Source organism: Humulus lupulus, chromosome 1, assembly GCF_963169125.1.
Source record: "Humulus lupulus chromosome 1, drHumLupu1.1, whole genome shotgun sequence".
NCBI lineage: Eukaryota > Viridiplantae > Streptophyta > Magnoliopsida > Rosales > Cannabaceae > Humulus > Humulus lupulus.
In genome coordinates, this window is record NC_084793.1 from 94,607,967 (window position 1) to 94,626,144 (window position 18,178).

The window sequence follows — 18,178 nt, forward strand, 5'->3', positions numbered from 1 at the left end:
TAAACTTGTCAAATTTCTTATGTACAATTTTTATAGAATTTTTTTATTGAGCAAAAACATGTATATGATTATTTATAATAAGCATTAGTCTCTATTTTAATATACTATAATTGTGTGCCAAAGATGATGAATGATTGTGGCTGAGTTATTATATATCCAGTGTTTCAACTTATCTCCAAACAAAGTATATGTATATTACACGTTTCTTGTTTAAGGGACAGTTTGACATTGTTTTTTATTTTTTTTTTCAAAATTGTGTTCTCAGAAATGAGAACAAAAAACAGTTTTTGTAGTTTTAAAAAACGAAAAGGTGTTTGGTTAATGTTTTTTAAAACCCATTTTTTAGTTTTATTTTTTTTAAAATCTTAAATAAAAAATTGCCAAATATATTTACAAAGAGAAAAATATTTTAAAAGTTTGTAATAAATAATGAGATAAAATAATTTGAAAGAAAAAATGATAAAAAATAAGGAGTGAGAAATTAAGGAGAGAAAATTTGAAGAAATAGAAATTGAGAAGAGATAAATTGATCCAAGAAAAAATGAGAGAGAATATGATATGAAAGGGAAGTGAAGAGAGAGAAGTGAGTAGAGAAAAAGTGATGAGAGAGAAAATGGCGAGAGAGAAAAAATGATAAGAGAGAAAATGATGATATATTAAGTGATGAGAGAGAAAGTGAGGATATAGTAAGTGATGAAAGAGAAAATGATGACATAATAAGTGATGCAAGAGAAAATAAAGATATAGAAAATAATGAAAGAGAAAATAAAAAGAAAGAAAGTGAGAAGAGAGAAAATATCGAGAGAGAAAGTGAAGAGAGAAAATGTAAGGAGGGAGAACGACATGAGAGAGAAAATAAGAAGATTGAAAGTGATGTGAGTGAAAGTGAAGAGAAAGAAACTAGAAAATAATGTGATAATAAATAATGTTAGATAATAATAATTAAAAAAATGATGTGAGAAAACAAAAGATAGACAAAAACAACTGAGAACAACAGAAAACAACTTTTTGTTGTTCTCAAAATTTTCTGTTTTTTGTAACTTTGTTTTTAAAAATTATTTTCTGAAAACAACGCCAAACACCCCAAACTTGTTTTCAAAAAACAGTTTTTAGCTTTTAAAAACAAAAAACAGTTTTTTAGTTAAGGAGTCAAACACACTCCCAGAAAAATGAATTTTTTTCTTTGTTTCAACTTATCTCTAAACAAGGTGTATATATATAACACGTGTCTTGTTTATATTGGTAGAGAGGGAATGAGACACACTTGTTGGACAGAAAATCGCGTTGTGCAGCAGATACCCATTTAAAAAGAGAATAATTAGTATTTTGCCTCCCGAACTTATGACACTACTAGATCGTGTCCCATAAAATATACGGCATGTTAAAAATTTTCCTAAATTTTTCCATTTACATAAACATAGTCTATTTGTTAGCTTTCGTTCAATTTTTTCGTTTAAAATCTGATGTGGCATTGCCACACCAATCCCGTGTAGAAAATTTACATGTTTAGCCCCTGAACTTTAATTACTACAGAATTGTGCCTTCTTTTATTGAAAAAAAAATTTTAAATTAAAAAAAATCAATTTTTTATTAATTCTTATAAAAATAATTTAAATATTAATTGAAATATTAAAAAAATTAAATAAATCATTTAAACTCTAATAAAATTTATAAAATTCACTCTAGATTTAAAAAAAAATGAAATATCAAATTAAAATTCACTCTAGATATTAAAAAATCAAATATGAATGAAATAAATAAAATAAATATAAATAAAATCTTAATTAATTCAATAGACCCATATTAGAAACTTATTTATTTTTGTTATAAAGTAAAAATAAATGATTCCTTCATGCAGGGTTTTGAGTTGCACGCTCTAATAATTTTATTTTCTTATAATTTTTATCTTCATTTATTTTATTTTTTAAAAAAGAAAAAAGATATGTATAATGTCATTTGAATTTAAATGTATATTTAGTTTTTTTTTTTTTGACAAAGAATGTATACTTAGTTTGCTATTTAGGTTTTAATTTCATTTAGCTTTGAATTTTTATAAATTCGAACTAATACTAATTTATTTTTAAAAAATTTAACGTTTTTTTTTAATGTTACTGATTTAATTTTATTTTGATGTTAATTTTTTTATTTTTTTTTAAATTATTAGGTTTGAATTAATTTTTAAATAATTAATACAAAAAGTAGATTTTTTTTAAAAAATTAATTAACTTTTCTAATAAAAAGATACACGATTTAGTAATAGTAAAAGTTTACGGGACAAAAAAATTAATTTATGAAAATATATAATACCATATCAACGTTTAACATGTCATATATTTATATATTTTAGGGAGTATATTCGGAGCAAAAATGTTAATTATTCTAAAAAACAAAGTTTTGGGAGCAAAAGGTCCATGTGAGGTGAGGTGGACGATCAAAATTCAAAACGACTTCGATTCAAAGGGAGCCTTGGCTCTATTAAATATTTGGGAATACACAAAAAGACGAGAGAGCCTTGGTTCACTTGCAGTTTGGTTTGGCACCCTTTTTCTTCTGAGTTGTTAAATTAGTAAGAAATAACAAAGCTCTGCCCATGGCGAATTTGGCCGATGCTTCATCTTCTTCTTCTGCTCCTTTGGTAACACCATAACCAATTTCACTTTATTTTTATTTCTCTCTTTAACCCAATTATATATTAGAAGGCTTTACTTGTTCGTCGTATTCATTCATTAGGAGGAAGACGAGGAGCTGTTTTACGGAGCTGAATCAGGTTGGGTGGAGGCTAAAACCACCTGCGATCACTTGCCTTCCCTCTCCTCCGATCTCACTCATATTCCCACACCTCACACTCCTTGCCACACGTATGTAACCAATCCAATTCCTTCCCACATTTCTATTCAATATATATATTTAATTTATATATTTATATATATAATTTATACATATAAAAGGTGTCAACACCCAAAAGAGAACTGGCTGTGTTTGTGCTGCAAGGAGGTATTGTGTAGCCGTTTCGTGAACAAGCACATGCTCAATCACTATCACCAAACACACCATTCTCTTGCACTCAGCTACAGGTTTAACCTAAAACTTATCCTAAATTTTTCTTGTCTATTCTATACAACCTTCAATTTAAGTTTTTCTTGGCTGATGTGGTTTATGGACTACAACTATAACAGTGATTTATCAGTTTGGTGCTTCGCCTGCGACGCCTACTTGGATGCGCAGTTGATCCAGCAACTGCGGCCGGTCTATGAAACTGCTTACCATCTGAAATTTGGCGAGGCCCCTCCCTTTCGGTCAGTTTAACATCATCAATGAACAATAATCAGAGAAGGGTTCATGGATGTGGTTTGCTTTGTTTTTGTGACCATTTAGCTTTGCTAGTGACTTTTGATGTTGTAGTGAACAAATAGAATCAAAATGCGTCCCTTTGTTTATGTACATTTCAACAACATTGCTACCCATCTACAGGTTTCTATCCATGTTAAATTGCTTCATAAAGAAACTCTATTATGATCTTAAGCTGCCTTTATAAAAACAGCTTGTATGAAACATTGGAGGAATTACTACCACTTCTATGAGATGTCAACAATATATACACTCGTATAAATGTTAACGAGTGGTAGATAGTAATGTACAAATAATAGTATCATGGACAGTCCAACAATAATTTCAGTCATACCAGGATAATTTAGAGTCAAAAATCAATTGTACTTCCTAGTACATCACATTCACGCTCCGGGCATTCTGACTTGCCCCACCTTGCCTCAACCCGCTCACATGGGAATATTGGTTTGTCAATACTGCAGCAATCAACATTCAGTATAAGCAATAGGAATACTATTAGTAGTTTGATAAGATGGATATAAATTAAATAGTATCTTGAATCTCAGCAAAACACTAGAGATATGTCAGGTTAGAGGATCAGCTAGTTTAAGTATTTCATCAAATAGAGATAGTAGGGGCAAAAAAAACTGTTACACGCTAGGCAGCTTGGCGTTACTGATAACCTCTTACATGTTATTGGTTTGACTATAACTATAAACAACAAATATCAGTCTACATTTTTATCCAAACCCAATGATGTATAGTAATGTAATGAGAGAGAGACTCTGTCCCTTTCTTCTCCACGCAATAATATATTCCTTACGTAGTTATATATCACGGCTCTCAAATATCAAAGGTTGTTTTACATAATTTATCATCCTTCGAGTTAAATCATTGGGTTAAGTTAAATTGTCATTTTGATTGACCCTCTCTATGATATTGTTATCGTTTCATGAATGTAGCCAGCTTCTAGGTGGGTTTTTTTTTAATTTAAAAAAATGCTATCGTTGTTTCCATATGTCATTTATCACTTGTCTTGTTTTTTTTCAATAATCTACCAATCTAACAACTACTTATTTAAATGCTCAATGACATCGTCTTCCCTTACCCTTACACCTCTAGTTTGGGACTTTATGTTCATAATGATGTCATGCTTGCTTTTGGTACTCGAAATCACTATTTTTTCACCATCAAACAAATAAAAAAAATGTGGACCAACCAGTGTCATCTTTCTATGAATGCGTATATCTACTTTATCAAATGGGCAGAAACAAAAACTATGCAACTAAAATCTAGAAAGAAAATACACGCAATACAAGTCCATAAAATTATTATTCTTGTTTAAATTTTCAGAACAAGTGATAAAACAGTATGTTGACATTTTGAAACACAAGGACCGGAAACAAAAAATACCTTCTGTTAACAACATTATGCACTTGACAAAGCCACAGGGAGAACTCAGTGTGAGATCCAGCTTGTACAGGGTTTCCACTGACAATATAGCAAAGGTGCAAATACCAACACAATCAGCAGTTGATAATGAAAGAACTAAGAAATTTATGAGCAAACAAGATAGCACAGAATGATGACCAAATTCAAGAGAAATAACATTCTACAGATGACTTGAAACTCATGCCATAAAGAAACAAGGTAATTCATTTTTACCATTTATGTTTAAAGACAATGTTTTAGAAGTTTCGTTTGCAAATACATAAAAGCCAGGATGCTGATTTAGGACCCCAAAAACATCTGCATAACGCTTAGACATTTCTTCGAAGTCGTGTATATATGGTGACTAAACAACACTGAATATACCCTATGCCAACCGAATATGAAAAAACTTGGAGATATCAGAAAAAACACACACACACAAGGATAGTTTGACAAATACAACTGACAGCACAAATAAAATTTTGTATAGCAAGAAATACGGAACAAACTTAAGAGCATAAATGGTCCCTCAAGGAGGAGTGATGGATAATACCTCAAAACTTTTTTGAAGTGATCTGCGCAGTCTTTGCAAGGGTACATCCTAGTTAGTATCGCCATCTGCATCCCACCAGAAAAAATAAAATCACTGATAAGCCTGAAAATGCCAAATAAATCAAAATATTTCTCTAATTTTTTTCAGAAAAGTACAGATTCTTATAAACATCATTACCTGGCTTACTCGTAAATTTCAACATCCTCATTGGTAATTTAGATTCAAGAATATACAGTTAAGGACATAAATAGAGGAAATGTATCTTACCAATTCTTTAACATCTTTCTTCTGCTGCCTTGTTGGATTATCTGGATACTAAATAGATAATAAAAGGTATCAGAGTACAATCCTTGAATTACAAAAGCGTTCTACACGAGGCTTTATGATATTTTAAGTGCATCTTGTAGTGTGATAGATGTAAATGGCCAACATGTAATCATTTCAGTTTCCCAGTTAAACTTGGAAAGTGAGAAATATGTTCATTTCCAGTTAAATCAAATGTGGAAACCTCCGAATTTACAAGTTTTTACTTCTAGACCAGGACTCCAGTAACCATGAATTATTATTAACCAACAAAACAACGGGGCAAAGAAATGATGTCGGAATAAGAATACCCTGGCGGCAAGAGTGTGAAGAAATGTCCATGTTGCCCTTCCAAGCTCTTCTTTCGAAACCGGTCCAGCTGATTTTTCCTGAAAATATCGCCATCATTTTAGTTCTTACAAATCATAAAGTCACCTTCCAATATTGATTTTCCAAAGAAAGAAGTTAAAGTTAACCCTTTATCTGGTCTACTGTCATGTGAGACAAAAATCTTAGTTTAAGTCTTCAAAGACAGAGCACCATCTTCCGAAAAACATGATAACACAGAATTGCAATGTCCACAAGCCAATTCATGTTTGTTTCCACACCCCATATGCAAACGATCCCCCAAAACAAATTTAATTTGCATTGATTAAAGTTAAAAGGAAAACACGCACGCCCAGTGCCATAACAAGAGATAAAGTCGTTGGGACTCAGTCGGGACTTCCAACAAACAGTTAGTAAACAACCCAAAGTTGAGTTAATCAACAATGAAGAGAAATTCTAATCATTACAATAAACCAATTAGAAAAAGAAAAAAAAAAGATGAGAGAGAAAGAGTACCTTTGTGTCTTTGAGCGGTATGGAAGGGAGGGAGTCTCTATCCCAAGGATTGAGTTTGGAAGAGTGATAGAGAGAGAAGAGAGGTGATTTGGTGGAGGGTGATGGTGATGGAACCATGAAATTTGAGAGGTGAATTTGGATGAAACTGGAAATTTTGTCCAAAGTTTTGAGTACACTCTGCAATGGATTCTTCTCGGAGTCCAACATCCTCGCAAATACTAGAGAGAATTAAGAGCAAGTATTAAGTAGATTGAGAGGTAGGATTCTTTATTTCTATATGGGTAACACTAATCACTATCACTAGTTTGGTTTTTTTTTTTTTTTTTTTTTTTTTGAGTATTTTTGTCACATAAATATAACGCAATTCTAACTTTTTGTACATAACATAATATAATATAATTATAGGCATTTTTCATAAATTTCCAATAAATTCTGAATAATTTAAGTTGTTGATATCAAGATTCAAACATCTTGTTGTATATATATATTTTTTCAATATTTATACGTGTGTACAATAGACTATTTAAATCCTGATATCGGCATCCTAAATTATCAAGAATTTCTTGAAAATTTATGAAAGGTCTCCTATATCTACATTATACACCATGTAAAAAAAAAATAGAGTTACAACTTATCCATATGCTGAAAGTACTAAAAATACCTATCGATAATGATTTAAAATAATTGTTACCTAAATTGTTCCCATATATAAATATATATATATATATCTTCTATATAATAAGTGTGTAGAAATAAAATATTTTTATATTTAACAGAATATTCTTAGATTTAACAATAGTTTATAAACAATTAAATGTAATTAAAATAAATTAAATAATAAAATTAAAATATGATATTTTTTAGATATTTTACAATGATAATTATTTAAAAATAATAAATAATTAAACAAATTAAAATATAATATTTTTGAGAAATTTTACAATGATAATTATTTAAAAATAATAAAATCATACGTTTTATAACTTAAATAAAATTTAATTAAACTTAAACTCACTTATTAGAATAATATCATATTAAACATAGAATATAATCTACTGTGAATTAACAATAAATTACTTTTAAAAAAAAACTAGCAATAAACTTAAATTTAAAATCCACGTATAATATTTAATATTACATTAAACATATAATATATAATCTCTTGTTGTTACTCCCAAATTCAAAAACTAGAATAAACATAAACTTAAACAAAAATAAATGAATTGTTTAATTAAAATAGGATGTTTATTTCAAAATTTACATGACATTAATATAAATTTAATAAAAATAATTAATAAACTCTATAAAGAAAACTAAGCAAACGTGTATATTGCACGTTGATTGTATCTAATATATATATATATATATATATATATATACAATACCACTACAGCAGTGATTGTGATTGTTTTTAATCACTACTTATAGATACTTTTGATATTTTCGGTATATGAATAAGTAACAACTCTATTTTTACATGACTGTATATAATGTAGTTACATGTGACCTCCCACAATTTTTCATAAAATTTCGAATAATTTAAGAGGTTGAAATAAGGATTCAAATAGCTTGTTGCACGCACGTATAAATATCAAAACAAGCACGCGTGCAACAAGCTATTTAAATCATGATTTCGGTATTCTAAATTATCTTAAATGTTTTGAAAATTTGTGTGAGGTCTTCTGTACTATATTATACACCATCATATAAAAAAAATAAAGTTGCAATTTACTAATATACTGAAAATACTAAAAGTGCCTATAGATGGTGATTAAAAACAATCACAATCCAAGAATATTTTGTCCCTCTCTCTCTCTATATATATATAAAGAAAAATGGGAATTTATATATTAGAGTACTCAATAGTTTTTCTACTCAATCCTTCAAAATGCATCATCAAAACCACATTTTTTTATCTTTTATCTCAATTTTTTACATTACACCAACTTTTCTATATTTTCTCTTTGTAACATTTTAAATATTGTATTTATAGATATAATTTATTTATTTAAATAAAAGAAGATTACAGAGAAAGAAGGAGAGAGGAATAAAAAATAATTAAATAAATTTAAAGGGTGAATAGTATGTCGCTAAATGTGGAGAAAGATATATGTTTATTGTAGATTAGCTATACACCTTAGCTATTAGACAGCATCTTATAGAAGCGTCGTTTTATAGATTTTGAGCTATATTTTACATATTTAGTTATTATACTTCATTTATTGTGAGTGCTCTATATGAATTCAAAATTAAATTTAGTAAAATTTCCATGTAATTTGACTTTTTTCAATTTTTTATTTATAAATATGTGAATTTTTAAGTTTGATAACTTTTTTTTTTATGGAAATTGTTTTTTTAATTAAATATATTGGTTTTGGATTCCATGTTCAAATGTGGTATGATGGGGCTAAATCCAAATAATTACTTTTGACCCAAGAATCAAACAAACTACCTTTGTGTTACATATTGAATAAAATTTTCTTTTTGGTGATAAAAAGAAGTGAGGAGAGGAATCACAAATATTATTTAAGCCTTCTTTTATTTGTGTATCCTAATAGCTCATTTCTTTTGGCTTGAGTCATATACTTATACCAGAGAAAGATGAGATTTTTTTTCTTTCTTTTTTATGAGGGAAATGAATATTCATTCAAAGATTGAAAGGACAATTAGTCCTATAAATCAGACAACTCATAAAGCCACACCGATTTTACGAGGAGACAACCACACAACAACCAACAAAGCCAATTACAATAATAGACCAAATAAACTCAAGAACAACATCATCCCTTACAAGGACAAACATCGAAAAACTAACCAAAATAGGTAAGGATCATGAACCTCAAACAACCACATAGACCAGTGGATCACCTTTTAAATATCTTACAATGTAGCAATGGTGCTCCAAACCAAAACGACGACACAACCCAAGTGTGAACTGAGCCAATGGAAAGATCACACAAAACTGGCACAAGCCAAAGTCACAAAGGACGGGTGATAATACATCATTATTATAAAAACAACCTAACACACAAGAAACAACACAAAACAAAAATAGATACTAAAAACTAGAAAAGCAAAGAAAACAACCATGTAGTAGCTTTAGATCTAAAGCTGACGACAACCCAATCCTCACCAGAGAGTGCTAAAGTGTTGACCTCCAGAGACATCCAAACCGTCGCCCACCAGAGAAATTCCATTGTCACCCATAAATTTGACCTCGGAGCATGGATTGCTCACCACCACGACTCAAGCAACCAAAGCACCCCATCAATCCCTTAAGCCTCGAGCCATCACCCACCTCCTGCAATAGCACCGAGAAAACCCCATGGCCAAAAGACGCATCTTGCTAGAGAAGAGTGAAGGATATGCCACTAAGAAGACCCCGTGAAGAACAAGGCTAACAAGAAGAAGAAGTACCATCAAAACAACGAATCCAAATAAGTTGTGGGGGAGGAAGGGCCTCTTGGTCGAAGCATCACCCATGCCTAAGGAGACATTGACAATACTTCAATCGAGATAAGCCAAGAAAATGGGCTATAACTATACTGTCCTACTAATCCAGGACCATTACACCGTGTGTTTAAAATAGTGCTTAACTCGTTAAGCGAGTCATTTGGATTCAAAAGTGTAATTAAAGTAATATAAAGGTCTATGTAATAATTTTTTTGGTCAAAAGGTTTAAACTTTTCGTTAAAGTTATAAAAGATTTACATGGGATCCCAAAAGAGTTAAATAAAATATAAGTACAATCAGAGTTTACAAAATAGTCAGCCTAATAGAAAAAATGGACTTTTTCCTCCTAAGTCCTTCAGATACCCCGACCCTGACGGCCAAGCAGGCTGAACATGTATGCGCCACTCCAAAGCATTTTGAATCATGGGTGGTCCACTTTCCCCTTGCCCTTACCTGCACCATAGAGCACCCGTGAGCCAAGGTTCAACAAGAAAACTCAATAAGGCATAATAAATATCCAATTAAGCATAGAAAGTAAATAGCATGCTTCGCAGATAATAAACAAACTCATTTCACCATATAAGCAGTTTACACGACCTGTGCCGAGCGAGTGGGTGCATCACCCTTAAAGGGCCCCTTCCATCACGGCCTACATTCCCCATGATTATAGCCAAATACAACTCATGCCGATCAATCACAGACAATTCAATATTAACAAACATAGCAAGCATTGATATGCATAAGTGGGGTACTCAGCCCTAAAAATATATAGATATACAGTTATAAATGCATTCAAACACAACTGGGCAGATGCCCTACTCTATGTGTATATGCTTGTTTTCTTACTTGGATGTTAGAAACGAAGTTCAAGTCGACCCAAGTGTGATTCCATTCAAGCATCCACAAATAGCCCTAAGTCACAATTAGTATAACGCATATTTAGTTTTCCTATAAACCAAAACCTACCATAACTTTTCTATAACCCTCACTAGAACCCAAATACACTTTAAACATGCCCAATTATGTCCTAGGAACCTTAACTTATGATCCCCTGAGGTTACCCATCGAAACCCATTGAAAACAAATCCAAAATCAAGCTGCCAGTACAGGCCGGTCGATTGCCTGCCCTAGACCGGCCGACTGCCTCAAGTCAGAGAGCTGATTCTGAGTTATCATAATTTCGAACCTAACCAAATTTTGATCCAATCTACACCAAGCTTAGAATTTATGCACCAAAAGAAGTATACAAAATCAAATACATACAAAGACAATACCCTAACCTCAACTTAAAAAATTTCACATCAAAGTTCAAAGATTTTAAGTCAAATTTCTCATTTCCCCCAAAACTCTAAGACTCAATCAATTTTTGGTTTTCAATTCAAATTTCAAGCTTAAAACAGTTTGTTGACGCGGTTTTTCACCAACAGTGTATTACAAAGTTAGCTGGAATAAATTAGTGCTTAAGGATAAACCGTAATCAGGAAAATAACACTTAAGGATGTTAGAAATGAAATATCAAGAACACTCGTTTCTTTTTTACGTGGTTCGGAGGCTAAAATCTCCCTAGTCCACGAGTCGATATTATTACTGTATATCTCTCTATATTTTTGCAGAGTATTGCATTACAGAAAGAACCCAACCCCTTCCCTATCCAAGGTCTTGGTATTTATAGAAGAACCATCCCAGGATAGGGGTCGGGGGCGTCACGTGAATACAAATCCTTCCTGTGATTTGTCTTACACAAATGATGAATATTATAATTTACACTAAGGTATGGTTTAATCATTAGGTAAAAATGATCATGGGTCATCTGGCATAATCGGACACGTGATGTATGATCACACATGTTTATATTACGTGTCAGAGAATTCAGGGATAAACGGACATGTGATGTATGATCACACACGTTTATATATAACGTATTCAGGTATATAAAGGTTCCTGGAAATGGAAAATCTGTAGCGTACCCCGACCTGAACATAACTCCAGCTCGCGTCAAGGACGATGTGCTTCATATGCGTCTCCAGCTCGTGTCTTATTGCTTCGTATTCCTCAGCTCGTGTTATTACCTGGGGAGTCACACTGCCATCGCAGAGGAAATATCACCTTGTAGATCCTTTAGTACTGTTCTTAGCTAGCTAGCTGTACTCGAGCTGTCTGAAAGACCCGGGTTGAATACTAGGACGTACATTTGCCCCCCAAGTCCCTGCCCGTGTCTTAAGACGTCACTCTGACTGACACGGTGGGGACTTTTAAACTTCTGTCGTAATTTCCCAGGTTCGGCACTACTTGAGTATGGGACACGTGGAATGCCGTGATTGGCGTCTATTTGGGTTTCGAGGATTGCATTAAATGGCTTGGCCACCTTTTTACCGTTGTTTAATCTTTCGAAACATGACCGTCGTATCTCGTAGTAGCTTGATCGAACGGTCCACGTTTCCTTATGCCTTTTACGTATAAATAGGGCTGGCAATTTTCAGTGTTCATCACCTTTCATTAAAAAAATTTCCTCATTTTCTCTCTTCTGAGCTTCAAACCCTTCTTCCTTTTCTGATAAAATCCAAAAAATCCCAACAAACTGTCACCAAAACCCTCGGAAACCCAGTCACCAAGGATTTTTCCAGGAACTTTACTTCTACGCTGCTTACTTCTTTCGTTTGAAGAATACACTGTAAATTTTCTGTTTTTCTGAAACTTTTCTTTCACTGGTTTTCGCGTGTTTCTCTTCTTCTTTTTTTATCATGCTAATCTGCACTCTACCGTCATTAACATTAGGTTGTTCCTGAACGTTTTTGGTACATAGGTTTCGATTTAGGTTTATTGAGTAGGTCCTAAAATATGTCTAGGATTGTGTTGTTCATAAACTAGGTAATTTCTGGGTGATTTCTGGGTAATTTTAGGAAATACCCATTCAGCTTGTAGAAAATGAAAGGTTTTTAGGGCTCGACATTAGTTTGCTTAGGGGCTACGCTTCTAGGGTGGTATTGGCCCAAACCGCCCCCAAGGAAAATAGTGGTTTGATTTTCTGACATATGGATCCCCAAATATCAGGGGTTTGTTGGGAAACCTAGTCGCGTAGCATAGGTAGCGCGTGGCAATCACGCCGCGAGCTGAGATTACCTCAGCTCGCAGACTAAAAACCTTTCCCTGTCTTCTTTCATTCCTTTATATAAATTTTAGGTCGCCTACTAAGTGATTCACAGTTCTTGTTCGCTAGGCGATCAGATGGCGCCTAAGAAGAACGTTTCCAAGAAAAGCGCAACCAGCTCATCATCCCAGCAATCCAGCAAGGGAAAGGAGATCGTGCCGGAATCCCTTATCCCTCAGTTCGGTCCTACGGTGGAGGCGGAGAGAATAGTCTCTAAGATTATGACCCAAGAAAGGGTCAACAAGATCATGCTGTCCCACAATATCGAGGTCGGGACTGGCATTCTCATCGCCTGACCTCCCTTCGAAGGGGAGAGGAGCTGCGCACCACTCCAGGACAATTTCGCAGCCTGGAGTGATGAGCACTTAAAGGCCGGGGCTGTGACAGCCAGAATCCCGTGATCCGTAAGGGGAAAGACCGGGTAAGCTGTGCAATCCCACATCGCCTAGGGAAGGTCAAGTGTGATGATTCTAAGACTGTGTAGGTATGGGACTACACAGTTGAAGAGGGTTTAAATAGATTGATGGGTACTACCTATATCAACAAGATGCATCTTCTTTTCGGTAGCCCATCACTTGAGAACTCCAAAGTTAAGCGTGCTTGACCTAGAGTAATCTCAAGATGGGTGACCTCCTGGGAAGTTTTCTCAGGAAGCGTGCGAGTGAGGACAAAGCACGCTGGAAAGACTCGTGTTGGTTTGTAGGGTCAGTCGTCATTCTTCGAAGTAGCCATAGTGACGTGGGGCGTTACAGGGGCCTTCCTTCCCCTCGACCAATACTTCCCCAAATTCCTCAACTACGTGAAGTTGGCGCCATTTCAACTTCCCATGAACTCCTATAGACTACTGGCGGGGCTGAAGTACCTCTTCCTAAAGCAGATGTGGGAGGTCCTCACCCCTGCGGATATCCTGTACTTCTTCTGCCTCAAGGCTAGCCTGGATTAATGGGGACGAGGCGACGGGTTCTACTATCTGATCCGCTTCCTGAACTCTCCTGCAGTCATTGAGCTGCCCATCCATCCCAACGACTTTAAAGATCAATTCTTTATGTCGAATGGGTTTCGCAATTGCGAGCACCGATAATTCAACCGTCATCGTAAGTCTTCTTTCCTTTTTTAACTTGTGGAATTATTCTTTTCATACTTAGTCTTCTCGCGTGTATACTGACTGGAGTATCTTCGTGCAGCCATTTTTGCGAGGACGGCCAAATCAGTGACCCTTTGGGGTCAATACGATACCTTGGCGGGGTTTCTGCTCAGTGAAAAGGACTACTTCCAGCTCGTGTCTGATGACATGATGTTGGCGTGTAAGTTAATTGTCGAAGGCCAGACTTTGGCCTTGAGTAGGACGCGGGCTAATTTCCTGATAGCCCGTGAGCTAGCGCCTATCCCCGAGGGAGGCGCTGCGGCTGACGACAGCGAAGAGCAGGAAGAGGCCGAGGTGCCGCTCGTGCGAAAGAGGCGAGCTCCTGAGGCCACTCGGGACCCCGACGTGGAACGAGCTCTATCGGGGGTAGCAGCCTGTCCCTTCGTTCAAGGTAACCCATATCCTTTTAGGGATCTAGATAGGGCTGCCGCCGACCCTAGGCTAGTTAGGTTTAACCCAAACGAGCTCGTACATCGCCACCCTAATGACCCTGCCTATAACACAACCTTGCTTCAGTGTGTGGATCAATTAGTGGTACAACACGACATGGGTCGTCCTAGAGGAACTGTAGTCGTAGACAACACTCTATCCTTTAGGTCGACCCTTTTTGAAGAGTACGGGACCAACCTTAGGTCGTGGGCCTCCCTGCGTCAGGGTATCCTCGCCCCTGGACTTAGGCAATACGTAGAGGAGTCCAGCCCTGAGATAGAACCTGAGCCTGAACCTCCCCTAATCCAAGAAATTGTAGATTTAGGCTCTCCCTCTCCCGTAACAGTTTCAAGGCCGGAGGTCGTGGCAATAGACTCCTCCTCTAGCTTAGAGGGTAAGACTTTTTGTAATATCCTATGCATGCATACATACTTTATGTAGACTGATGATTTTGTAAGCATACTAACGTCCCTTCCATTCTTTTTCAAGAAAGGAAATGGCACAATCCGGGGTCCCTGACATCCGTACGCTCTTTTAGGAAGGGAAATCCATCTTGGGGCCACTCGTGAAGAAACCCCGGCCTACACAAAAGCAAACGCCTCCCCTTGCTGCGATTGTCTCCAAATCCCCGGCCAAGGGGAAAGGCCCGAGCTCGGTAGCTCCATCTGCCGCAGCTCTGGAGAAAAGGGGTCCAGCTGCACCTCCTCCCCGATTTCCCTCAGCCCATACTCGGGACCAGGTAGCACCAGCTGGTCCCCCAGCTCCGATGGTCCCCGCCGCCATCATGCGCATCCCAGTCAACGTCCAGGACCTGGAGCAAATTCCAGAAACTTTTCGGGGGACTATCTACGAGACGGCGAACCACACGGTGGAGCATTTTTATAAGGCCAAATCGTTGAACCTGAGGGTGATCGAGGAGAGGAGCCCGGAGAATGTCATGGAATCCGTGCTGAGGATGAACCTCATAGTAAGTCGACTTTCCTTGACCTAACATAATCTTTTGATTTTATCATGTTATGTGCCTAACCACTTTCTTGTTTTTTGCAGGCGGTCTTGGCTCAACATTGTAGCATAGCTCGGGCCAAGGCCAGGAATGAAGAGCTTAAGGCCGAGCTCCAGACTGCTCAGGCTGCCCTGACTGTGACCCAAGCTGCCTTCGTCGCTACTCAACAAGGCGAACTAAGTGCCAAAGCTTCCCTGACGGCGACCCAAGCAGGCGAGCAGGCTGTAAAGGCTATCTTAACAGCGGCTCAAGAAGGTGAGCAGGATGCAAAGGCTTCCTTGGCTGCTCTTCAGGCCGAGCTCGCGAAGGCGAAGGCCAAACAGCTAGAGGTCGAGGCTGCTACTAAGGAGGAAAAGACAGCCTCGATATCTTCCATGGAGAGCATGCTGTACCACTGCTTGGCCTTCAATCAGGATGACAACTTCTCCTTCCTAGCCTCTGAAGTGTGGGGGCACTACCTCGAGAAGTTCAAGGCTCGACTTCAACAAGAGCCGCTGTCCGAGACCGAGGAGGCCTCTACCGCTGACAAGCAGGAGACCGAGGAGGTGACGTCCTCAGAGCGGTCTGGAGGGTTAATTTTTGTAGATATTTGCCAGTTTTGGCTTGGTACGAGGTTATTCTCCTCAAGACAATTTATTTATAATTCCAGTATCTATATTTTATCTATTCTTTGATTTTTTTCTCATGCTCATGACTTGCACATTCAAAATCTCAGGAGATGACCCTTAGGTCGAGATAGATACTTTAATTTTGGTTGCAACCAAAATTGATGTTGATTTATATCCTACCTGTTAAGTATCAGGCCTTGAACCCGGTTGTATCCAGGATATTTAATTAAAACTTAGTTCGTGTTAGTTTTATTGACACCTCACGTTTTTTTTAGAAAAAAACTGGTTAATCAATTCTACTGACCTCCAAGTTTTGGACCTGGTTGTATCCAGGATTTTTAATTAAAACTTAGTTCATGTAAGTTTTTTGATACCTCGTGTTTTTTTAGAAAAAACACTGGTTAATCAATTTTACCAACTCCCAAGTTTTGGACCTGGTTATATCCATGATTTTTAATTAAAACTTAGTTCATGTTAGTTTTTTGACACCTCGTGTTTTTTTAGAAAAACACCGGTTAGTTAATTTTACCAACTCCCAAGTTTTGGACCTGGTTGTATCCATAATTTTTAATTAAAACTTAGTTCGTGTTAGTTTTTTGACACCTCGTGTTTTTTTAGAAAAAACACTGGTTAATCAAATTTACCAACTCCCAAGTTTTAATTCCCTTCTCGGGTTATATGCCCCCCAAGAAATCAGAAAGTGAACTTTCTTGATTGCTTTGGACTAACGTTGTCATCCGAACTAACACGCAGATGAAACCATATAAAGATACAAGAAATACATAATGATTGTTTTATTTCTTAAATTAAATGGCTTTTATAACGAAGCCTTACATAGACAGGTGATACGATCATTGGTAATACTTCTTTAGGTGCATAGCATTCCAGGTCTGTGGAACTGTTTCTCCATTAAGTCGAGCCAATTTGAAGGTTCCCTCTTGTATGACTTCCACTATTTGATAGGGTCCTTTCCAGCTCGGACCCAAAGCACCATCTTTGGGGTCCTTGCCTGCCAAAAATACCCTTCGGAGTACCAGGTCGCCTAAACCAAAGACACGCCTCCTGACCTTTGAATTAAAATAATGAGTGATTTTTTGCTGGTAATGCGCGAGCTGTAGCTGCGAATCCTCTCGTTTTTCATCAATTAGGTCGAGGGATGCGCTGAGAAACTCATTATTCTGCTCTTGGATGAAGGTTTGTAGTCTGTGCATGGCTATCTTTGTTTCGGCGGGAAGGACGACCTCACTTCTGAAAGTCAAGGAGAAAGGGGTGTGCTCGTAGAAGTTCGGTGGGAGGTCCGGTACGCCCACAGCACCTGCGGTAGCTGCTCGGGCCAGACTCCCTTGGCCTCGTCCAATATTTTCTTAAGGCTCGCTTTGAGTGTCTTATTCACGACCTCAACCTGCCCGTTGGCCTGTGGGTAGGCCACTGAAGAGAAACTCTTAATTATGCCATGCTTCTCACAAAATTCAGTGAAGAGATCACTATTGAATTGAGTTCCATTGTCTAATACAATCTTTCTAGGTAGTCCGAATCGGCAAACAATACTCCTGACTACAAAGTTGAGGACCCTTTTTGAGGTGATTGTTTCCAGGGGCTCCGCTTCCGCCCACTTCGTGAAATAATCGATGGCTACCACCGCATAGCAAACTCCTCCTTTTCCCGTGGGCAGGGCTCCAATTAAGTCGATTCCCCACATCACGAATGTCCATGGGGATGAGATCATTTTTAGCTCGACTGGTGGAGCTCAGGTGACTGTGGAAAAATGCTGGCACTTGTCACATTTTTGGACATAGGAGATGGAATCCTTTGATAGTGTGAGCCAAAAGTATCCCTGCCTTAATATTTTTAAGGTCAGGCTTTGCCCCCCAGTGTGATCCCCACAGAAGCCTTCATGCACCTCCTGCATAATAGTCTTGGCTTCCTCTAATAGGAC

At 36.5% G+C, this 18,178-nt stretch overlaps 2 protein-coding genes across 2 annotated transcripts; one reads left to right on the top strand and one right to left on the bottom strand.

Annotated features, from left to right (window-relative positions):
- The first annotated feature begins 2,477 nt into the window (after positions 1 to 2,477).
- Positions 2,478 to 3,594, top strand: LOC133796119 (uncharacterized). Its single transcript, XM_062233603.1, has 4 exons — positions 2,478 to 2,635; positions 2,731 to 2,858; positions 2,949 to 3,074; positions 3,177 to 3,594. Exons 1-4 carry the CDS (start codon positions 2,591 to 2,593, stop codon positions 3,304 to 3,306), a joined length of 429 nt encoding a protein of 142 aa, XP_062089587.1. The 5' UTR covers positions 2,478 to 2,590; the 3' UTR covers positions 3,307 to 3,594.
- LOC133796113 (FAD-linked sulfhydryl oxidase ERV1) lies at positions 3,490 to 6,741 on the bottom strand. The gene is made up of 6 exons (XM_062233595.1): positions 6,458 to 6,741; positions 5,926 to 6,003; positions 5,579 to 5,626; positions 5,312 to 5,376; positions 4,741 to 4,818; positions 3,490 to 3,803 (listed from the first exon to the last, which is right to left on the bottom strand). Exons 1-6 carry the CDS (start codon positions 6,662 to 6,664, stop codon positions 3,698 to 3,700), a joined length of 582 nt encoding a protein of 193 aa, XP_062089579.1. The 5' UTR covers positions 6,665 to 6,741; the 3' UTR covers positions 3,490 to 3,697.
- Positions 6,742 to 18,178: the final 11,437 nt, after the last annotated feature.

Excerpts from the sequence above, each read along its gene's own strand:
- LOC133796119 (XM_062233603.1), top strand. The coding sequence starts at position 2,591 with ATGGCGAATTTGGCCGATGCTTCATCTTCTTCTTCTGCTCCTTTG. Across the intron at positions 2,636-2,730 it reads CTTCTTCTTCTGCTCCTTTG|GAGGAAGACGAGGAGCTGTT; the intron begins GTAACACCATAA and ends TTCATTCATTAG. Across the intron at positions 3,075-3,176 it reads TCTCTTGCACTCAGCTACAG|TGATTTATCAGTTTGGTGCT; the intron begins GTTTAACCTAAA and ends CAACTATAACAG.
- LOC133796113 (XM_062233595.1), bottom strand. The coding sequence starts at position 6,664 with ATGTTGGACTCCGAGAAGAATCCATTGCAGAGTGTACTCAAAACTTTG. Across the intron at positions 5,627-5,925 it reads TTCACACTCTTGCCGCCAGG|TATCCAGATAATCCAACAAG; the intron begins GTATTCTTATTC and ends TTATCTATTTAG. Across the intron at positions 5,377-5,578 it reads AGAAAGATGTTAAAGAATTG|ATGGCGATACTAACTAGGAT; the intron begins GTAAGATACATT and ends GGTGGGATGCAG.